The 19,866-nt window shown below is 37.6% G+C and overlaps 3 protein-coding genes across 4 annotated transcripts; all 3 read left to right on the top strand.

Annotated features, from left to right (window-relative positions):
- Window positions 1-1,135: 1,135 nt before the first annotated feature.
- LOC137721126 (uncharacterized) lies at window positions 1,136-1,669 on the top strand. Its single transcript, XM_068460239.1, has 2 exons — window positions 1,136-1,282; window positions 1,385-1,669. The coding sequence occupies exons 1-2, from the start codon at window positions 1,136-1,138 to the stop codon at window positions 1,667-1,669; spliced, it is 432 nt and encodes a 143-aa protein (XP_068316340.1).
- Window positions 1,670-11,704: 10,035 nt separating this feature from the next.
- Window positions 11,705-15,385, top strand: LOC137720068 (probable fructokinase-7). 2 transcript variants are annotated; one of them, XM_068459077.1, is made up of 7 exons: window positions 11,715-11,901; window positions 12,626-12,870; window positions 13,531-13,743; window positions 13,841-14,038; window positions 14,162-14,302; window positions 14,659-14,775; window positions 15,025-15,385. In XM_068459077.1, the coding sequence occupies exons 1-7, from the start codon at window positions 11,880-11,882 to the stop codon at window positions 15,163-15,165; spliced, it is 1,077 nt and encodes a 358-aa protein (XP_068315178.1). In that variant the 5' UTR covers window positions 11,715-11,879; the 3' UTR covers window positions 15,166-15,385. The 2 variants fall into 2 exon arrangements, with proteins under 2 accessions (XP_068315177.1, XP_068315178.1); XM_068459076.1 differs by lacking the exon at window positions 15,025-15,385 and having other exon boundaries at window positions 11,705-11,901; window positions 14,659-14,998.
- A 907-nt stretch (window positions 15,386-16,292) lies between these two features.
- On the top strand, window positions 16,293-19,660 carry LOC137721256 (actin cytoskeleton-regulatory complex protein pan-1-like). Its single transcript, XM_068460358.1, has 7 exons — window positions 16,293-16,491; window positions 16,585-16,616; window positions 17,226-17,323; window positions 17,450-17,532; window positions 17,995-18,072; window positions 18,149-18,247; window positions 19,116-19,660. Exons 1-7 carry the CDS (start codon window positions 16,396-16,398, stop codon window positions 19,374-19,376), a joined length of 747 nt encoding a protein of 248 aa, XP_068316459.1. The 5' UTR covers window positions 16,293-16,395; the 3' UTR covers window positions 19,377-19,660.
- Window positions 19,661-19,866: the final 206 nt, after the last annotated feature.

Raw genomic sequence — 19,866 nt, 5'->3', positions numbered from 1 at the left:
TTTGGGCTTCTGTTGATTGCTTGTACAAGTACTACTAAGATATGTTCAGCTCAGCGATGTCTGGAACCCTTAGTTATGACTAAGTTGCAGGTGACTAATAATTGTGATTTTCTTTTGTTTTCTTGCACAAAAGAAGAATTTTTAATACCTAAAAAGATTTATCCGCATCTATTTTTAAGCATACGATTAATTAGGTACTTGTTCTTTTTTTCTTTTTTTTTCTTTTTTTTTTTTAATCAAAAAGTAACATTCATTAATTCGAAATTAGGTACATGTTCTATATGCAGATTCATACATTCCTTCATTGACATCCACGACCTCTTAGACCATCTCCAATCGAAGGAGGGTCAAAGGACTCACTTTAACCCTAAAGTCATGCAAGAAATTATATTTTAATGAATAATGTCAGACTATATTTTATATCATCTCTAACTGAGAGGGCCAAATGGTCATAGGCCAAACATAGCTCTTTGACAAAAAATCATCCCCAACCGAGGGGGCCAAAGGGTCATAGGTCAAACATAATTTATTATTTTAATTGAATTAATATGGTTACTTAAATTAAAATAAGGTTTTCAGACATATTTTGGATGTCACTTGTCGCCAAATGAATAAGCCTCTGAATTTCTTATCTTTATATAATCTCAATAATTTTTTGATATGATTTCGAGTGACACGTGTCGCTAACGTGAGTAACTCTCCAGATTTCTTATTTTTATGTAATCTCAATAATTTTTCGGATAGGATTTCGAGTGCTACGTGTCGCTAATGTGAGTAACTCTCCAGATTTCTTATCTTTATATAATCTGAATAATTTTTCAGATAGGATTTCGAGTACCACGTGTCTAGATGTAATTGGTTATGCAAATTTTAGATAGGATTCTTATGTACATGATATTTCTTATCTTCAGCTTTCAATGTTGATAAATGGGCTGGATATTGGGGTAGAATTCACACATGTCATCTCCAATATCTCTCTCAATTCAAGTTTGCAATGAATTCCAACTTTAGATCCTCTTCACATTCCAACTGGGGGTCCTCATCCAATTCCGAATTGGAAGATAAATGGACGCAGACGAAACGAGAAGATGAGGAGTCCGATGAAGAAGATGAAGTATGGTGCAACACAACATAGATGGCAGTAAGGGCTGGGGTCATGGCGTGTGAGGAAACTGAAGAACAACCTCAATGGGATGGCTCTGTTGCTGGTCACTCTTACAAACCACGAAATAGAGAGATAGCGCATGAGACTTTGACGAACAATTACTTCAACTCCAACTCGGTGTACATAAAATAGGATTTCAGACGCCGCTTTCGGATGAGGCTTCATGTCTTTGAGCGTTTACTTCATGATGCCCAACATGGCAATCCATACTTTCTACAGAAGAAGGATAAAGCAGGCCACGCTAGTTTCTCAACTTATCAAAAGGTTACTATTGCACTCCAAATGCTGGCCTATGCCTCCCCAGCTGATGCGATGAATGATACATATGGTATGTCTGAATCTACATGCCTTGATAATCTTGCTGAATTCTGTCACACAGTTGTTCAGATTTACAAAGAAGAGTACCTCGGTGAACCAAATCAAGCAGATATGGCTCGGCTCTTTCGCAAAGCTGAAGACCGTGGCTTTTTGGGCATGATAAGGTCCTTAGATTGCATGCATTGATAGTAGAAGAACTGTCCCACCATATGGCAAAGAGGATTTAACGAAAGATTGAGAAAGTCAACTATTGTGTTAAAGGTGGTTGCCTCATTTAACACATGGATCTGACATGCTTTCTTTAGAGTCCCATGATCCCAAAATGACATTACAATACTTGGGCGTTCACCCCTCTTTAATAACCTGACGGATGGTAAACCACCTCAACTTGACTACTACATCAACAGGCGTCAATCGAAATGGAGTATTACTTGGCAAATGACATCTACCCAAAGTAGGCAACATTTGTCCAAGCAATTGCAAGCCATGTGGATGATGCCCAAAGGTGGTTTACCATACACCAAGAGGCATACCGGAAAGATGTTGAGAGAGCTTTAGTATTCTACAAGCATGGTGGAAGATCATTAAGGAACCGGCAAGAGGGTGGAGTCGAGGTAAAATTGGACTCCATCCTGATATCATGCATCATATTACACAACATGATTGTGACAACCAAGATGATCCAAATAGGTCAAGAAGGGCTTGTGCGAAAATATATGATGGGCCTAATTTGTCTTGGGATCCAAGAACTGGTAATATTTCTTTAAATGAGTACATGAGGCATCATAGGATGATACGTTCGTGTGCTACAAATAAGTACCTACAACAAGATTTTGTTGCACATCTTTGGGCCAAAAGAACCATGGAGTAGGCGTTTAAGTTTTATGTTGTTAAATGTTTTGTTTAATGTTGTTTAAGTTTGAATAATCCCCTAAGTAATAGTAGGGTGGGGATTGTGTTGTTTAAGTTTCATGTTGTTTAATGTTATTTAATTTAAAGAGTACAACAACTTAAATTTAAAAACTACAACTTAAATATTAAAGACTACAACAACTTCAATTTAAAGCCTATAATCATCATCTTCATGCGCCATTGTAGGAGTATAGTCGGATGTAAACAACTTCCGTTGGACCATAATTTCCCTTTTTTCCCTAACCAAATATGCCTTACTCATTGGAGTGTACTTCAAAGTGTTCCTTTGCATGTTCCTATCATCCATCTCTTCTTGTATTTGTTTGGCCCGTTCTTCATGCCTACGCTTCCTTTCTTCCACGGCAAAGGCATTTTGCTCTGCCATTAATCGCAATGAGGACGCCATTTTCTCTCGAAAGGCTAAATCATCATTTGCCTTGCCCTTTTACTTCAATTTTCGGGCTTTGTTTTGTCTCGTAGCCCTAGGTATGAAAGATTCACCCGAAGACGAATTTTCTACCCTTATTTCTTAAATGATAAGAGATCCTTGTTCGTCCTCAACTGCATTTGAGGAAACATTTTTGAACACCAGTGTAGGACCAAATCTTTCTTGAGGTGGATCTTGAAATAACACTCACCCTTTACAAATTTCCTAACAACTGTGATGACTAAAGAGTTTTTTCATGTCTTCCATATACAATTCCTCCACTTGGCGTACCTATAAAATATAATTACAAAAATTAAAGGAAATTTATTTATGAAATTAAATATAATATAATATAATTAAATATTTAAAATAACTTGTGAAAACACTTACTTCGTTGCAGTAATTGGCTCCACTTTCATTTCTGCTTTAGGCGTTTAACACTGCTTGATGCCATTTATTCAAACTTGGTTGAAGATGTTTTTCCATCTTGAAGAACAACTCTCGTGGTTTTGAGGATTCGGTGGAGTGGTGCCTTCGTAGAACTCATAATACTTTTTGGATGTATGAGTCTAAACACATTCACTTGTTTGAGAACTCCCCTTGACACTATTTTTCGAGACCCATCTATAAGCCCTACAAAGAGCTTCATTTTCTTTTCGGGTCCAAGCCCTTCCTTTCATTGCAGATGTGGCCATTTGAAAATTATTGAAAAAATTGAAGGAAATATTATTTGAAGATGTAAGAGAATAGAATGTGAAGAATTGAAATAAAATAAGGTAAGATAATATGGAATAGTGAAAATTATGTGAAAATGTGTAGGAATGACTTAGGTATTTATAGGGAAAAAATTAGAATTTTTTAAAAAAAAAAAATCGTCCGAAAAGTTAATGTTGCATTTGAATTGTTAGGCTGGAAGAGGGTTGGATGGCTGGCTGGATAAGGCCAACTCGCTGGCCTGATTTTAGTTTTTTGGCCCAATGGGGCCCACAAGCCTTTTGGCTTAGCCCTCGGTTGAAGACCGTTTTCATGTCATTTTGAGCTATTTTTAGCCATTTGGCCGGATCGGTTGGAGATGACCTTATTCGATTGGAAATATTAGATAGTGACATTGTCACATCCCCGCCCGGGGGAGACCACTTCCCGGGCCCGCTCCACTACAGTAGCACGATATTGTCCGCTTTGGGCCCCGACCATGCCCTCACGATTTTGTTTCTAAGAACTCACACGAGAACTTCCCAATGGGTCACCCATCCTGGGAGTGCTCTCGCGCGCTACTCGCTTAACTTCGGAGTTCCTACGGAATCCAAAACCAGTGAGCTCCCAAAAGGCCTCGTGCTAGGTAGGGATGGGAATATACATTTAATGATCACTCCCCTGGACGACGTGGGATGTTACAATCCACCCCCTTTAGGGGCCCGACGTCCTCGTCGGCACACCACGGTCAGGGTTAAGCTCTGATACCAAATTGTCACATCCCCGCCCAGGGGGACCACTTCCCGGGCCCGCTCCACCACCGTAGCACGATATTGTCCACTTTGGGCCCCGACCATGCCCTCACGATTTTGTTTATGAGAACTCACATGAGAACTTCCTAATGGGTCACCCATCCTGGGAGTGCTCTCGCGCGCTACTCGCTTAACTTTGGAGTTCTTACGGAACCCGAAGCCAGTGAACTCCCAAAAGGCCTCTTGTTAGGTAGGGATGAGAATATACATTTAAGGATCACTTCCCTAAGTGATGTGGGATGTTACAGACATAGTGTAATATGTTGGTTTAGTCACACCCACTTTATTATTAAATTGTGATAATATTATGACTTATTGTGGGTGTACTAATTCCGCTGTAATATAAAACAAACTTGACATCAAATATGAGTTAAAATTATTCACATTGCACTGAAAATTTTGAAACTAAGAAATGATTCCCACTTTGAGATTGAGAAATGTTTTCAAAAGGATACTTTCCCAAGTTCCGTATTTAAAATCGGATTTGTCTTTCAACCAAGGGTATGCATGCTGCCACGAGGATTGTGCTTTTGGATTGGGTTTAGTCAGTGACCAAACGGATAAGGACATCGGCAAACATAATTCTTGCTTATCTGGCTAATTCGCTACCTGATGAGTTTAATATCCTAACTTGTTATTTGGTTTAAGATGTTGAATATATACCAAGTTCTTTTGTGACTAAATTCAGAATTTATGTTACAGATTGATAAATGTAAATATTAAGACATTCGTGTCTATGAGATTATATTTTAGCCAATAATTTCTCAAACGAAAGCAATAGAATTAACTAACTAAAGTGTTTAAACAAGATGAGTTAGATTTTTGTTGCAGGTAAATCACACGATAGTGGTTACGAAAAACTGAAATGTCTATGTGAATCTTTTTAAATCCCAAAAAAGTGGATTGTTCTGACTTTGTCACCAGATAGTCCCCTTTAAACAAAAGTGTTTAAACAAGATGGGTACCAAATGTACCACTGATGGATGGGATGGAGAGCAATATATAACTTTGAAGCATTTTCCACGCTACTAGTTCCAAATAAATAAGAGTGAACTGCCAATTTAGTACTTAAATTATCATCTAAGTGAAAATTAAGTTCATCAACTATTTTTTTTAGAAAAATTAGTCATTGAATTATAAAAGTTTGTCAATTACATCTCTAATATTATATTTGAATCTACTATATTCAATTTTCCGTCAATTTAAGTCACGTTATTTGCATGTGATACACATTGGAGGGTAAATTGTAATTTTACATTAAAAAATAGTGTATAGAGTTAACTTTGAAGGGTAAATTAGACGTTAAATTCGCAACATATATGAAATGTTAAGGGTTTATAGGCGAGAAAAGAACAGTATTACACTTTAAAATGTGTCATGTGACTTAAGTTGACGAAAAATGAGATAAAATAGCTTTGAATATAATAGTATGGATAAAATTAGCAATTTTAATAAATTTAGAGACTTATTTTACCTAATAAAAAAATTATTTAGAAACAATTGTTACTGAAGTGAAAGTTCAAGAACTAAGTCGACATCTAATAAATAAATATGAAATGTTAGGTTCAAGTCAGATAAGAGGTTGGAACATATGTAATATAAATATATAGGTTCCTAGAATTTCACGTGAATCTCTTCCTCAATAAAATACCATTTTTCTTATTTAAGTAAAACGAGTTAAATCATTCGAGTCAGATCAGCGATTGCACTGATCAGTTGGGTTTGACGAATTCTCGTTTGGAAAGAGGATATCTTGCTGTGTACTTATAGTTTTAACATTAATTTTCTTAAGCATGCAAAACAAATCTTTGACGACAAAAAGTTCCCTACAACCAACCTAGTTCAGGATTTTGTTCTAATCAGTTATGACTACGGTTTTGATTTTCATAAATTATGAGTTCGATACTAAATTATAAAAATTAATACATCATGCGATCTAATCCAAATATCACACCTCTTAATATATATTATCATTATTTAACAAAAATAATAGAGTAAATTGTAGTAATGGTCTCTTAACTAAAAATTTATTATCATTGGTCTCTCAACTCATCAAAATATGTAGCTATAGTCATTTTCGTCAACTTTGTCAGAATTTTGTCAAAATGAGTTATGTTAAAAGGAACATTGCTACAATTGGGGTCCCTCAAGTCATCAAAACGTGTAGCTATGGTCATTTTCGTCAACTTCGTTATAATTTTGTCAAAATGAGTTATGTTTGAATGACCATTGCTACAATTTGGTTAAAGTTGAGGGACCATTTCTCCAATTGGGTTAAAGTTGAGGAACCATTTCTCTTGTTGAATTAAAGTTGAGGGACCAATGGTAATGAATTTTTAGTTGAGAAACCAAAAGTAATAAATTTTTGGTTGAGAGACCATTACTCCAATTAAGTTAAAATTAAGGAATCATTACCACAATTTACTCAGAACAATAATAGAGTTTATTTTAACTCTAGTTTAATACATATATTTTTTTTATTCAATAGTATCCAAACACCCCAAATTTAGAGATGCTGGGTAGTCACAGTCATAGGATGCTGGCCAGAAATGTCCAACACCTGTGCTCAGTCGGCAAAAGAAGAATAAAAATGTATTCATATGATTTCATGTATGGACAATCGCCCACCTGCCTACCGTGGGAATTCAGATCTTCTCCGGTTCTTGTAATCTGAAGCCGAATTATGTAATTTGGACTGTTGAAGAGAGAGAATCTGGACTCTTAGTTTTTATGAGTTTGCTAATGAGAAAGTAAATTTTGAAATAAATGGTCCAGATTATTAAGTCTGTCGCCTCCCGACTTCGAGCGAGATCCAAAGATCTCGATTCCTACTGTAGTTGTTCGTAAAGTGTTTCATAAAAAAATTCAAAATTTTCTCGGAAAACCAGTTTCCACTCGAACCCTTCAAGACCGACGTGGGCCAAAATTCCATACTAAAATATTAACATTACCATAGCTGGTGGTCCAATGGTAAATGATGGATTAGGAGGCTTCCTTAAAACTAAAAACTGGAGGTCTCGAGTTCGAAACTCGTTGCTGGTGTGGAAGCCATACTTATGACCAGGGGGAGGCTGAAATGCCTCTATGAGTCTTCCCGTCTCCTCAAAAGGGGTAGATAACTGTAACTTACCACTACTTGTCCCCTTTAAAAAAAATAAAATAAAATAAAATAAAAATATACTACGTACAATGTATAGAAGACAATTATAAGTTAAATTACTTTAATGATAAAACAAATAAATTACTTTAATATTGTTTTTGTAATAGAAGATTGATTTACACGTCGACTAGGCGACTTTAAAATTCTAAAATAGACAATTGGATGGATTTTCTTGTAAGTTAATCTATGTGTTCGTCTAGAAATAGACCAACAATTTATTTTGTGGTCATAAAATATGAACGCGAGTTCATATATAAGTTGATATGTAGTGACTTTTTTGGTTGTTGGAAGATATGTAGTGGTCCTAAACTTTGAAAAGATACCGTACAGAAAAGTGGTTCAATGATTTTATTTATTTATTTATTTTTAGGTTTGATTTTGTGCATAACGAGTTCGATATTAATTTATATTATCATATCATTATGTGGTTTAACCTAAATCTCATGTCATTAGTGTAAATATATTATTGTATAAAAATAAACTTTAAAAGAGAAAAAATATCGACATAGATGAATTGATTAGAGTTGTGTGCTCAGCATCTGCACTGAAATTCGAAAATTCTCCCCTTAATTTAAAATTACAAGCTCAATAAAATATAAAAACTCTAAAGATGAGAAAATAATATACATTTCAATCAATTCATGCATGAATTGATAGATTAGAGTATTTCCAAATAAGATGTCAAAATGTCCACATAAGCTATAACAGTAATAAAACACTACATTAATATTCTCCAACTGAAATGCCAATTCCAATGTGGCGCTGACATGGATTGGCAGCAAAGAGGTTGCTGTCAAATTTGACAGTAGCTTCAAATATTTTTTTTATAGCACATGCTGAAACTAAAGGCAAACGAAGAAGGGTTAAGATCCTTTCCGGATCTTAACAGTCCAGATCCTTTCCGGATCTTAACAGTCCAGATCCCTGCGGATCAACCAGAAAGCAGCAGCCCCACTGCAGACTACGTCGTTGCTTTGTTCCCCATCTTCCCATCTGCTGGAGATCCATTTGTTTGACATGAATTTGGGCTTGGGGCATCAACTTGGCTCAATGGATCTCAATTCGGCACGGTTTCTGAAGAAGCAGTGAGACATCGACTTGGCTCAATGGGCATCGACTGGACGACGATCTTCGCCGGAGAAACAGTCGGGCATCTCTGAGAGACGTCGTTAACCCTGTTTGTTTGATTGTATTAATGTCGGGTTTGAATTGGGTGTGAGGGACTTGCGAGAATGAAGCCTTTCTTGGTGAGGTTGCATTTGATTTTATCAGCGTTAGGTTCAAATTGAGTGTGAGGGACTTGCGGGAGGGAAGCTTGCAGAGCTTCCATTGACACACCCCGACCGAGATCAAGGCGTGCTGGCCGCCACGCGGAGGTGACGTAACCATGTGCACGTGCGGAAGCTAATAAAATAGTAATATAAAAAGCACGAATAATTAAAAACTAGCATACAAAGTAATAAAAACAAGTGCTAGCGTAAGTGAGACACAAGTTCAGAGCATAAGCCTACAGCAGTCCAAAAGAAAATGATACGACAATAGTACACCCGAAGGTGACCCTACGCTGGTGAGCATCTGTCAGAAATGCCGGGAAAGCCCTCCGGGAAACCACCGAACCTGCTAGACAACTAGAACCTGGATGGGCGCAAAACAAAAGTGTGAGTGGGCAAAAACAAATCTTTTCGAAAACCATTTAGTAAAATGCATTCTAACCCCTCGTCGTAAAACCTGTATACTTCCCAGAAAATAACATATGTACGTATGTATATAGATATGCCAAACATGCTCAAGAATATGCCATGTCGGAACCTCATAATGAAATGCAAGTGCTCAGGTATAAATCATATCAATAACATATAGTCTGGCAGCCGGAGTCACCTAACGTAACCTGTACGGCTGCATATAGAGCTCAAATCTCAATATCAATACTAAACCTGCCCACGAGTCGGAACCACCTAAAGTGGTCTGTACGACAGGCCTGGGTGTAAAACATATAAACGCTCTAGTGCTACGATCACGTGAAGGCTGTGCGAATAATCGCGGGTCACCTACGAGTCGGAACCACCTAATGTGGTCTGTACGACAGGACTGTGCACCTAACTTGGATCCAAGCTGAGCGTGTGGTGCGGGAGGTGAACATCACGTGAAGGACTGTGCCCTACTCTGGGCGGGAGCACTAACACCGGGGGTGCAGGTTATGAGCTCTCTAAGCATCTCAAACCACTATTGAATATAAACATGAATAACACTTACATGGCACTTACCTGTGCGTCCACAGCACCCAATATGCATATGTATGTGTATGCAACTAATAATGCGACTAACGGTGCATAAACAGCGATAATATAATGCATGGCATAAAACAAATAACCCTTTCAATCAATTTCTGGGAAAATAAATGTATATAGGTATATACGGAAAACCAAAAGCCCACTCACTGGTATGTGGAAGGGTCGTAGCCCCCCTACCTCGAGTGACCACGCTCGTCCTCGGGATACGTATCACCTATATGCGAAACAACTACAAAAACGTTAATTTTAAAGCACATAACCAACTTCTCGTAATAACTTATCATACATTGCTCAAATTGGACAAATGAATATACCAACGTGCTCTACACAACCTCATGATCACACCCAAATTTTTAGAATAATTTTTCACCGCCGCACGCGCCCCCACGCGCCGGCCAAGGCACGGCCACACGCGCCGGCCACACGCAGGCACGTGCCTGGCACGCTGACGGCGTCAACTGACGCCGTAGGGAATATTCCGTCAGTCTTGACAGATTCCGTCAACAGCGTCAGGAATATTCTGTCTCCTTCCCCGGCGTCGGAAAACTGGAAAATTTCCTAACTTCGATATCTCGTTCGTTTTTCACCCAAACTTGACAAAATTACTACCAAAATGAAGCTTAGACCTAGGAGAACACAATTATACCACTTTTAAGGGTTAAAAACCACGAGATCTCACCTGTCCACACAATCCAACTCCGACGAACTTCGAATACAGTGATCCCGACGTCCAATTCCTTCAAACGAACTACTCCGAGACTCCTTGGGACCCCACCAAGCTACCTACGAGCTTCAAATTTCCTAAAACGTGAGAAATTACGTTTGCATGAATAGTACCCCAAATCGGGCTTTGTGGAATCGACGTGAAAACGATGGTTTTCTTACCTGAAAATGGTATAGCTGCACTCCTCCCAGCCTCACGAGCTCGAATATGGGTTTAGTTCCTTCGATCTGTGGGTGTTTAGTGTGCTTGTGTGTGTGTCCGTACGTTTTCGAAGGAAGAGGAAGGGAAAGGGAACTCGGGACAGTAGCAGGAAACAGAGGAAAGGTGGTGGAGTGTGGGGGTGTGTGTGTGGCCCAAAACATGCCAATACAACACAAGAACAACCAATAAACGTAAAGAAAACGAACTAGGGGCAAAATTGTCTTTTCACACGTACGTTAAAACGTTTTTGGGACGGGCTGTCACATCTATGGCTGAAGGTGTCAAGTGAAGAAATCCAGGGGTTTTGAAAGATGTTAAAATGGGTAATAAAATAATAGTTTAATAAAATAAAAGAAAACAATATATAATATTATATTAAATTTGACATACCGGGTGGAGAGAAAAAATTTAAAAGATATCAAAATATCACATAGGCTGTCAAATTTAAAATTTATGTTTAAAATTTGACATCTCATTTGGAGATGCTCTTAGAGTTACATGCTCTTTATCTGCCCCCAAATTTGAATTTTCTTGTATTTTAAATTATACTATAAACCATTATTTGTTTTCTTGTAAAAAATAATAGTACAAAATTAAATAAAATTAAAAAAACTCAAGGTTTAAAAAACCTATCACTAGTGATATTTTTTTTAACAAAAAATATTATCTACACTAAATGGGTGGAAGAGTACGTTAAGTCTCACAATGGACTAGTAATAATGCAGTTCAAATTTATTTTTAACGAGATTCGAACGTAAAACCTCTCATTGAAAAGAAATATAATTAAATCGTAGTACCAAATGACACTACTAATGATATTTTAACATATGAATTAATTATACTGCACGCTTAATATTCAATACCACACAATAATTATACAGAAAAGACAGGCAAGATTTAGGCAAGACAAGTAAGAATAAGCCGTGTCTATGATACGTTGTATAAAATCTAAAAATTGCCAGATTCCATATACCTTTGTTTGCTTTCTTTCTTTAAATAGCTTTTGATTTGTGAGTCCCCGACGACTTCAAGATCGCACATTTACCCCCCAATTAAAGCTCATCCTGTAACTACAACTACACTGCACCAACACCAAACACACTCTCTCTCTCTCCATTTCTTTTTGCATACTCTGCTCTCTTGTTGAACTTCAATCTCTGCAATTCCATTCCTGCCATGGCTAATATTCTCGCCCCAGGTTCGTTTAATCTTCCTTCCATGTTTTGATTATATATGATGTTTATGATCATGTTGGTACGTCCTGATTAAAATTGGGATTGCGATCTGTTTAGTATTTATATTAGGAGATTTCACATCTGGGTTCTTCGGGTTACATTTGTTAGCTTAAAGATTGCAGATTTGCAGAAAAGATTGATGATTTCTGAATTCTTGGGCATTTCTTTGTATTGGGTTTCTGTATTTTTGATCCATCTTCCGCAGCAATCAATCTTTTTTCTTTACGTTTTTTATCGAATCCGTTTTTTTTGAAGTTTGCTTCGTATGGATTCACTGTGTATTTACACTGCGCATGTGTTTGGTAGTTGATCTGTGATCTGTTTGAAAAATCACATTTAAACAATAAAGAATTAGTCGGGTAACAGATGCTTTGTAAAGATGAACAATTTTTGTTTACTAAACATGCAGTTTTCGAGTTTCCGAATCACTTAATATGTAGTTTAGTTTTACAGAATTGGATAAAAGAAGGTGAATTGATTCTAACATAGTCCCACTTGGAGCAACTGTGTGATTTTTAGCTTGCAGTATTGTTTTATTAATCGCATAGACGATAAGATAGTTTTTGTATTAATTAACTTTAAACATATTCCATGGCGGACTAGTACATATGCAACATCGTGGCATGCATATAGCTTGTTGAACTTCTTTGCGGTTTGATTAATACTTCTTAAATGATGTGACTTCAGCTCTGGACAAAAAATTGGTTTTGCGTGAAGATTCTAAAGATGAATCATCAGATAAAAAAGGAGGGTCACAAGATGACAAGTCCCTGGTTGTTTGCTTCGGGGAAATGCTAATCGACTTTGTGCCCACAGTTAGTGGAGTTTCACTTGCTGAAGCATCTGCTTTTAAAAAAGCTCCTGGTGGTGCTCCTGCTAATGTCGCTGTTGGTGTTGCAAGACTGGGTGGTTCAGCAGGTTTCATAGGCAAGGTGAACTAGATTGTGTCCTCTTTATTCTGGATGCTAGTTTCTAAGATAGTTTTAGGGTGGTGCTATCCACACAGCCCTCTCAATTTTTGGCCGGATTGAACGAATTGAGGAGGATCTAAAATTAACAAGGGGTGTGTGGATAGGACCACCCTAGTTTTATTGCTTTCTTCATTTGGCCTTCGTCTTTCTACCTGGGATTTCTGTTATGAAGAAGGATTTCTCTAGTAACATTTTGTTCCACATGTGTAAGATACGAAACATAGAAGGACGCATTCAACCTTTTTTACTGAAACTTCCCAACGGTTCAACTCTATGTTGACTTTGTTGAGCATGACGTGGTTCAAATATGCATCTTTCTCACATTTTGGATGTACCCCATTTCACAATCTCCAGAAATGTAAATCGAACAATGTTTTCTCTCAGTTTCAGGGGACCTCTTTTACATCTGATATTTGCATTCGGAGTCCTCATTAGTTTTAAATTATATTTTGAACTAACTTCCTTCTCAAATCTGATAAGGACTGTATCTTCTTATGGAACCTAAGGGCTTTTAGTGGCTCCTGACATTGCATAGTCTTAAAGCTTCCAAAGTTTTCTATATGAAGGGATATTTTAATGTGGGAGGCTTCTTGATTTAACTTATAAAAACTTGCGTTACAGGTAGGCGATGATGAATTTGGATACATGTTGTCTGACATTCTAAAACAAAACAATGTTGACAATTCTGGCGTTCGATTTGACCCCAATGCAAGAACTGCATTGGCTTTTGTTACACTCAGAGCTGACGGAGAGCGTGAATTCCTGTTCTTCCGTCATCCAAGTGCTGATATGCTTCTACTTGAATCAGAGCTTGACATAAATCTAATTAAGAAGGTGTGGCTTTCTTTTTCAATTTAATTGCAAAACAGTGCACACAAAATATGAAGCTTACCCATTTGTTGGAAACTGATTCAGATAATATTGACTGCAGGCAAAGATCTTCCATTATGGTTCAATTAGTTTGATTGATGAACCATGCAGGTCAACCCATCTAGCTGCTATGAAAATTGCCAAGGAGTCTGGGTGCATCCTTTCTTATGACCCAAATTTAAGATTGCCATTGTGGCCGTCGGAAGATGCTGCACGGAAAGGCATAATGAGTATATGGGATCAAGCAGATATAATCAAGGTATAGTACCTGAAAATACAAAATTCATGTACGGAAGTTATTAGCTGTTGCGTAGTTGTAAATTTTCTGTTTGTATCTTTATCCTTGGTTCTCATCAGGTGTTTTCGTATGTCAAACTTGCAGATAAGCGAGGATGAAATTAGATTCCTGACTGGTGGTGATGATCCTTATGATGATAATGTGGTGTTAACGAAGCTTTTTCATCCCAATCTTAGACTGTTGGTAGTAACTGAGGGTTCAGAGGGTTGCAGATATTACACTCAGGTAGGTTTGTCATTTTTTTTTTCAGCATCTTTTGTCTCTTGTGGTAAAGAACTCACTTATCATCTTCTCGACTAAAATGGGTCGTTTTTAGAACAATCTTGTCATTGTCCCTTCTGCGTCATATAAGATAGCAACTGTAAAAGTTTGTCATCATATTGTACTTTTATTTATTGGAATAAATGGGAACATTTACAAAGTCAGCGGTGTCAATACCACGCCATGATTTTATTGTTCAAGAGGCATCTATATTTTTGTTGAAGAAAATCAATTGAACACTCTGAATGTGATTTGCCTTTTAACTTCTCTATCAAAATGATTGATTATGAGAAAATTGACATCAACTAAATTTCTGTCAGAAATTTCACGGCCGGGTTGGTGGTGTTAAAGTTAAAGCTGTTGACACAACTGGTGCTGGTGATGCATTCGTCGCTGGGGTACTGGACAGCATAGCTTCTAACTTGAGCCTTTTTCAGGTAAGCATAGTTCTTCCCGGGATTGAGAAAAATCCATCCATGCATCTTCCGGTAGATTATTTTCCTACTCACTCGAATTTGAATCTCATTCGGTCCTCGTATCTAAAATGTTCTGTTCAGAAGATTACAAAATTCTGTTTACTCTAACAGAAAAAGAAACAATGTAATATTGTTCCTGTACGTAGTCTAGACTGTTGTATGTTTTCATTTTCGATCATCTACCAGCTTCTGTATAAATTTCCCGTGCAGGATGAGAAGGGGCTACGAGAAGCTCTACTCTTCGCAAATGCATGCGGTGCGCTCACAGTAACAGAAAGAGGAGCCATTCCTGCAATGCCGACGAGAGAAGCTGTGCTCCAGTGCTTAAAGCAGGCTGCTGAGAAAAACTAGACGACAATAGTCGGAATTCATGTATCAATCCTAGTGTAATTTGAGTGTTAATCTGAGTTTCTTTGCTGAGATACCATTGAGCTTGTTGCTCCTGGAGACCTCCCTGCTATATATTTTCGAGTCAACCCCACCCTTCGATTCAACTCGGAGGTGTCTATGTCGTAGGGTACACTGGTGGTTACTATGTAAACCACTGCCAATAAAAAATTTCAAGTTCAAACTGTCAGCATCGTAGCATTTCTGAGTGAACTTTTTGTTGCATACAATTCTTCTGTTCTTTGCTTAATATTGGGATGCCGGAAATTAAACACTCCTCGGTACAAGGGTGAATGCTCTAAACGTGTTGCGACGATAATGCTTTGCTTCACTTTTGCCGTAGTCGGATGACCGAATTTTTTCTTGCAAAACAAGAGTCAATTTGTTTCATTTAGTTCTTAAGATTGACATAACTCTTATCTTTGGTGCATCAGATTTAAAATCGATAGAAGTGGTTTATGAGTTTGTCTATCGTCAATCATTTTGATTGTGGACAAACTCAGGAACCCTTCTATCAATTTCAAATTTTAGGAACCAAAGTGAGAAATTATACTAATATCAAGAACTACTTTGACTAAAATGTCATATTCTATGTTGTTTACTCGAGATTTCACATTTTCCTTAATTTTCTCAATTTAATCTAATTCGTCAGTTGAATTAAAGAGATTTGCCTCATCTGACAGATTGTACTAACGTTATCGCAATGCAACTACAAGAACGATGGCGAAAATCCGAGTAAAAAATATTAGTGGAACTTAGTCGATGTTAGTTTTTTTTTTTTTTTTTTTTTTTTTTGAAACACACTTAGTCGATGTTAGTTGTACACAAATTAGTTGGACTTTTTAACCGCCAAGTCAACGCATGTGATGTCGGCAGCAGCACATGATCTACCAACAATATCCAACGATCCACGGACGATGAAGTGGAACCAGATCACAGGGGCAGTTTAGACATTACATTTAATCTCGCGGGAATTGTGACCCGCACCGTGTCCGAAACGACCCGAACCCGAACAATAATAAGCGCGCCGTATTAATCAATCAAAATCAAACAGTAATTAAGGAAATAAATAATCCAAATAAAAAGGATAATCACGTTTTTTGAAGAGAAAAGGAAGAAGAAAATGAGATTTTGAATCAGAAGCCATTTGCTTTGGCTTGGGTTGCTCTTCTGATTCAAATTCCAGTTGAAAAAATGGCGTCGAATTCGAATTTGAATCCGTCGCTGCAGCCTGAGATCGGACCCGACGGCCTTGCTCGCGAGGCTTCTGTCATCACCAACACTGAGAAGGTCTTTCTTTCTCTCCTCTCTCTCTCTCTCCCCCTCTAAATTTCTTGGTAATTTGTTGAATGTGTGTTGGTTGTGGCTTTTTTGTTGTTGCAGATAATCGAGAACGAACAGCTTCAACTAAGAAAGTAAGTGTATTTGATTTCAATGTACTGTATAATGATCGTTTTAGGGAATTATTATTGCTTTAATTGTGTGTTTAATCAGTAATGCAGTGAATTAGGATTGCTGTAATCTATGAAATGAATCAGATGATCATTGAATTTTGAGTTTTGGTGATGTTTAGAAATGCAAATTGTTTGATGAACTGGCATCCGAGAAATCTGAGTACTTTAGGTATAAACTGCAAGTTAAGAGAGATTTATTGGTTTAGTACATTAATTGGATACAGTGGCAATGTGGAAGTGTTTGGTATCGATTGGATGATTTTACAAGTTGTGGTCAAGAGGCGTAGGAACTAGGAAGTCAACATATTGAAAATTGGAAGCTTTCTTCGATTATCTTTGGTCATTCGGGTTCACATGTTTTCGAGCCTCGAAAATGGAAATGTAGAAGTGTTTGGTAATACATACTTAGAGTTGGGGAGCTTGGGGAAAAGTTGAGTTTTGGATTCTGTCGTCTTTTATTCTTATACTTTAGTGCTTCTCGAGTTTGTTTGATTAGGCATTGCCTTACTGTAAGTGTCCTTGTTCAGTAAGATTCGGTGATTTATGATTTGAGACAATTGATTCGTTCAGATATATTGAAGAAAACTATTCTAAAATTCGTGATGTCGAACGAGAGCTGGCACAGTTGTCAATGGAGATGAAACTCACAGCTGGGCCAAAAAAATCAGGTTGCTGCATTATCATTGTTAGTTACTCTCGTTCTTTGATTTTATGATTTTTCCTCTTTTTTTGTATAACAGTCGATTGATTGCTTTTTTGCCTTTTACTTTGTGTGTATGGTGCATCTTTTGAAGCCCTTGAACATTTGAGGAGTAAAATAGAGATGTCAACGGAGAAAATTCATGCCGCCAAGCTGAAGGAAGAACAAGCACGAAAGGTTCGTCCCTTTTAATTATAGAAACGGATTTTCTTTATCCTTACATTGTAAAGTTCTGTTTGACATTCATAAATATTGAACAAAACTCTTTGCCTGTTTCCCAAGTGCTCACGAAAATTAGTACCATTTTCATTCTGCTTGGCCAAGATGACCTCGGATATTTAAAGCTCAAAGTTTTCAAGTAAATTTGTCAAGTTTTGTCTGATTATTGGTAAGCATATGATTGTATTGGGTAATGTGGTGGAGTTTCAAGTTGAAAAGTAAGCTTGTTAACTATTTAGACCTACCAAACATATTTTGTCAGGGATGGATGAAGACACATGAATCAAGATTCATCGCCAAAATGGATAGAGATTGATGCCTGTATACACAGCCGAATATGGTTGGGTAAAATCATTTTAATTAGTGCATGAATGTTGTTCCTTATGCAGTCTGATAGCTGTTTGTTTTGATGTATTTCAGGTGTGGGAAGCAGCATTACAGGCTATAAAGGACGAGGAAGCTATCAAGCAGCAGCTATGTGAAGACTTAAACCAACTGGTATATTTCTTTGTTACATGTGTCCTTGAGGAGGTTACAGACTTGACAAATTGTTTTGACACTATTGTTTCAACAGGTGCAAGAAAGCAGCAGTTCTCAGTTTACGAGACTGGAGGAGTTGAAAAGACGACTTGAAGCTATGAACCCAAGCAGATCATCAGCTTCCGTTTCTCATGTAAGTTCCCATTTTATTTACGACGATTATATTTAGAACATCTTGAACGGGTTGGATGGCATTGCAATCTGATATTAGTTATATTAGTTGGCGTAGATTTCATGGTTTTTGAGAATCAACTATTATACCACAGTTTACTCATGGCCCTCGTGTGTGTGTGTGTGTGTGTGTGTGTGTGTGTAATTCATCAGTATTCAAGGTAGTATTGCATCAGGCCTGTTTATCAGATGAAGAAAAGGTTATTTTCATTACGGTTTGAAAGATACCACATAGGAATCTAGGATATTACATTGGAAGTTTGGATTAGATTTCATTAGAATCATTACTTCCACTCTCATGCCTTGAAATGGTTTGTCAGTAGACGTTCCCACGCCAGTTTTTTCTTCCTTCTTCCAGTGGTACTATGGCTCCTTTTTCTATCCCTGCATTGTTTGAGCGAGGGTGATTAACCTCCATCCTTTACAATCGACCTGCAAAACAGGCACTTAGAGGCAATGACGAAATGTAAAAAAATTAAGAATCACCTCTATATAGCTAGATTAATCTTAAAAGACATCCACACATCTAGCACAGGGTGTTCTGGCTCTCAAACGGTAAGATTTGAAGACTTATCCCCGGAAAGGAGAAGAGGATGGCCCCCTGGGGTGGTCAAGGGAGAGGACAAGCCTGGTAAGGAATTATTGTTTGGCCCGTTAGGAGAAACATTAAACCGCTTCTTTCCATGAACTATTACATGCAAGAAGCTACTCATACTTTTCGAATATCTTATACTTGGCAGCCAACTTGGGTAATTTTCAAATGCTTATATATGTATATCATAAAATTTAGTATGAAAATGTTAATAGTTTGAGCTTGGAACTGTGTTTAGGATGGGAAATCAATGGGTCCAGATGCTCCTACAGTTCCGGGATCAAAAGAATCAGGTGGAGTCGCTCAAAACATCCCTAATCCAGGAAATGGTGGAAATGTTTCGGTCGTGAACGGGCACAATCAACAACCTCCGGTTGAGGGAGAAGGAAGGGGAAAGAAGAAAAGTCAGTTCCACGGAAGAGGGAAGGGACTTGGAGCTGTGCCCAAGGGTAGAGGACCTCCTCCGCCGGGATGGACAGGGGCAGGGTTTGATGCTTAGGAGTGTTATTCTCATTCAATTACTGGATATATTCTTTCGTCCATCTTTCTCCGTTGTATTCTTTAATTGTCTCTAGCATTTGATTTGAGAAATGCAAGCGGACCTTTCTGACATCTCGTTGCTTCATCGCACCCGTGTATATTACCAATATCGAGCAAGAATCAATCACGTAGACGTTAATTGTTCGTCTCTAAGCTAGACTAAGAAGAGGGGAGAATTTGAACCTGAACGCAGTAGTTTAGACAATCCATCCCTTGTGATGAGTGATAATTTAGTTTGATTGTTGAAGAGTTATACTTTTGACCAGTCACTCGTTTAGGACATTCTAGTCTCTTCACATGTGTGGAGGGTTATAATATATATGAGTTAGGCGCTATTCACACTTATTTTTATCTCCCACACAATCTTCTTAACTTGTCAATTGATTTTCTTTAATTTATTTGATTCGACGGCTGAAAATTCATCTAACAAATGAGGGTAAAAAACTTTT

The sequence above is a fragment of the Pyrus communis genome, chromosome 16 (assembly GCF_963583255.1).
Source record: "Pyrus communis chromosome 16, drPyrComm1.1, whole genome shotgun sequence".
Classification (NCBI taxonomy): domain Eukaryota; kingdom Viridiplantae; phylum Streptophyta; class Magnoliopsida; order Rosales; family Rosaceae; genus Pyrus; species Pyrus communis.
This window is presented reverse-complemented; position numbering and strand designations above follow the sequence as displayed.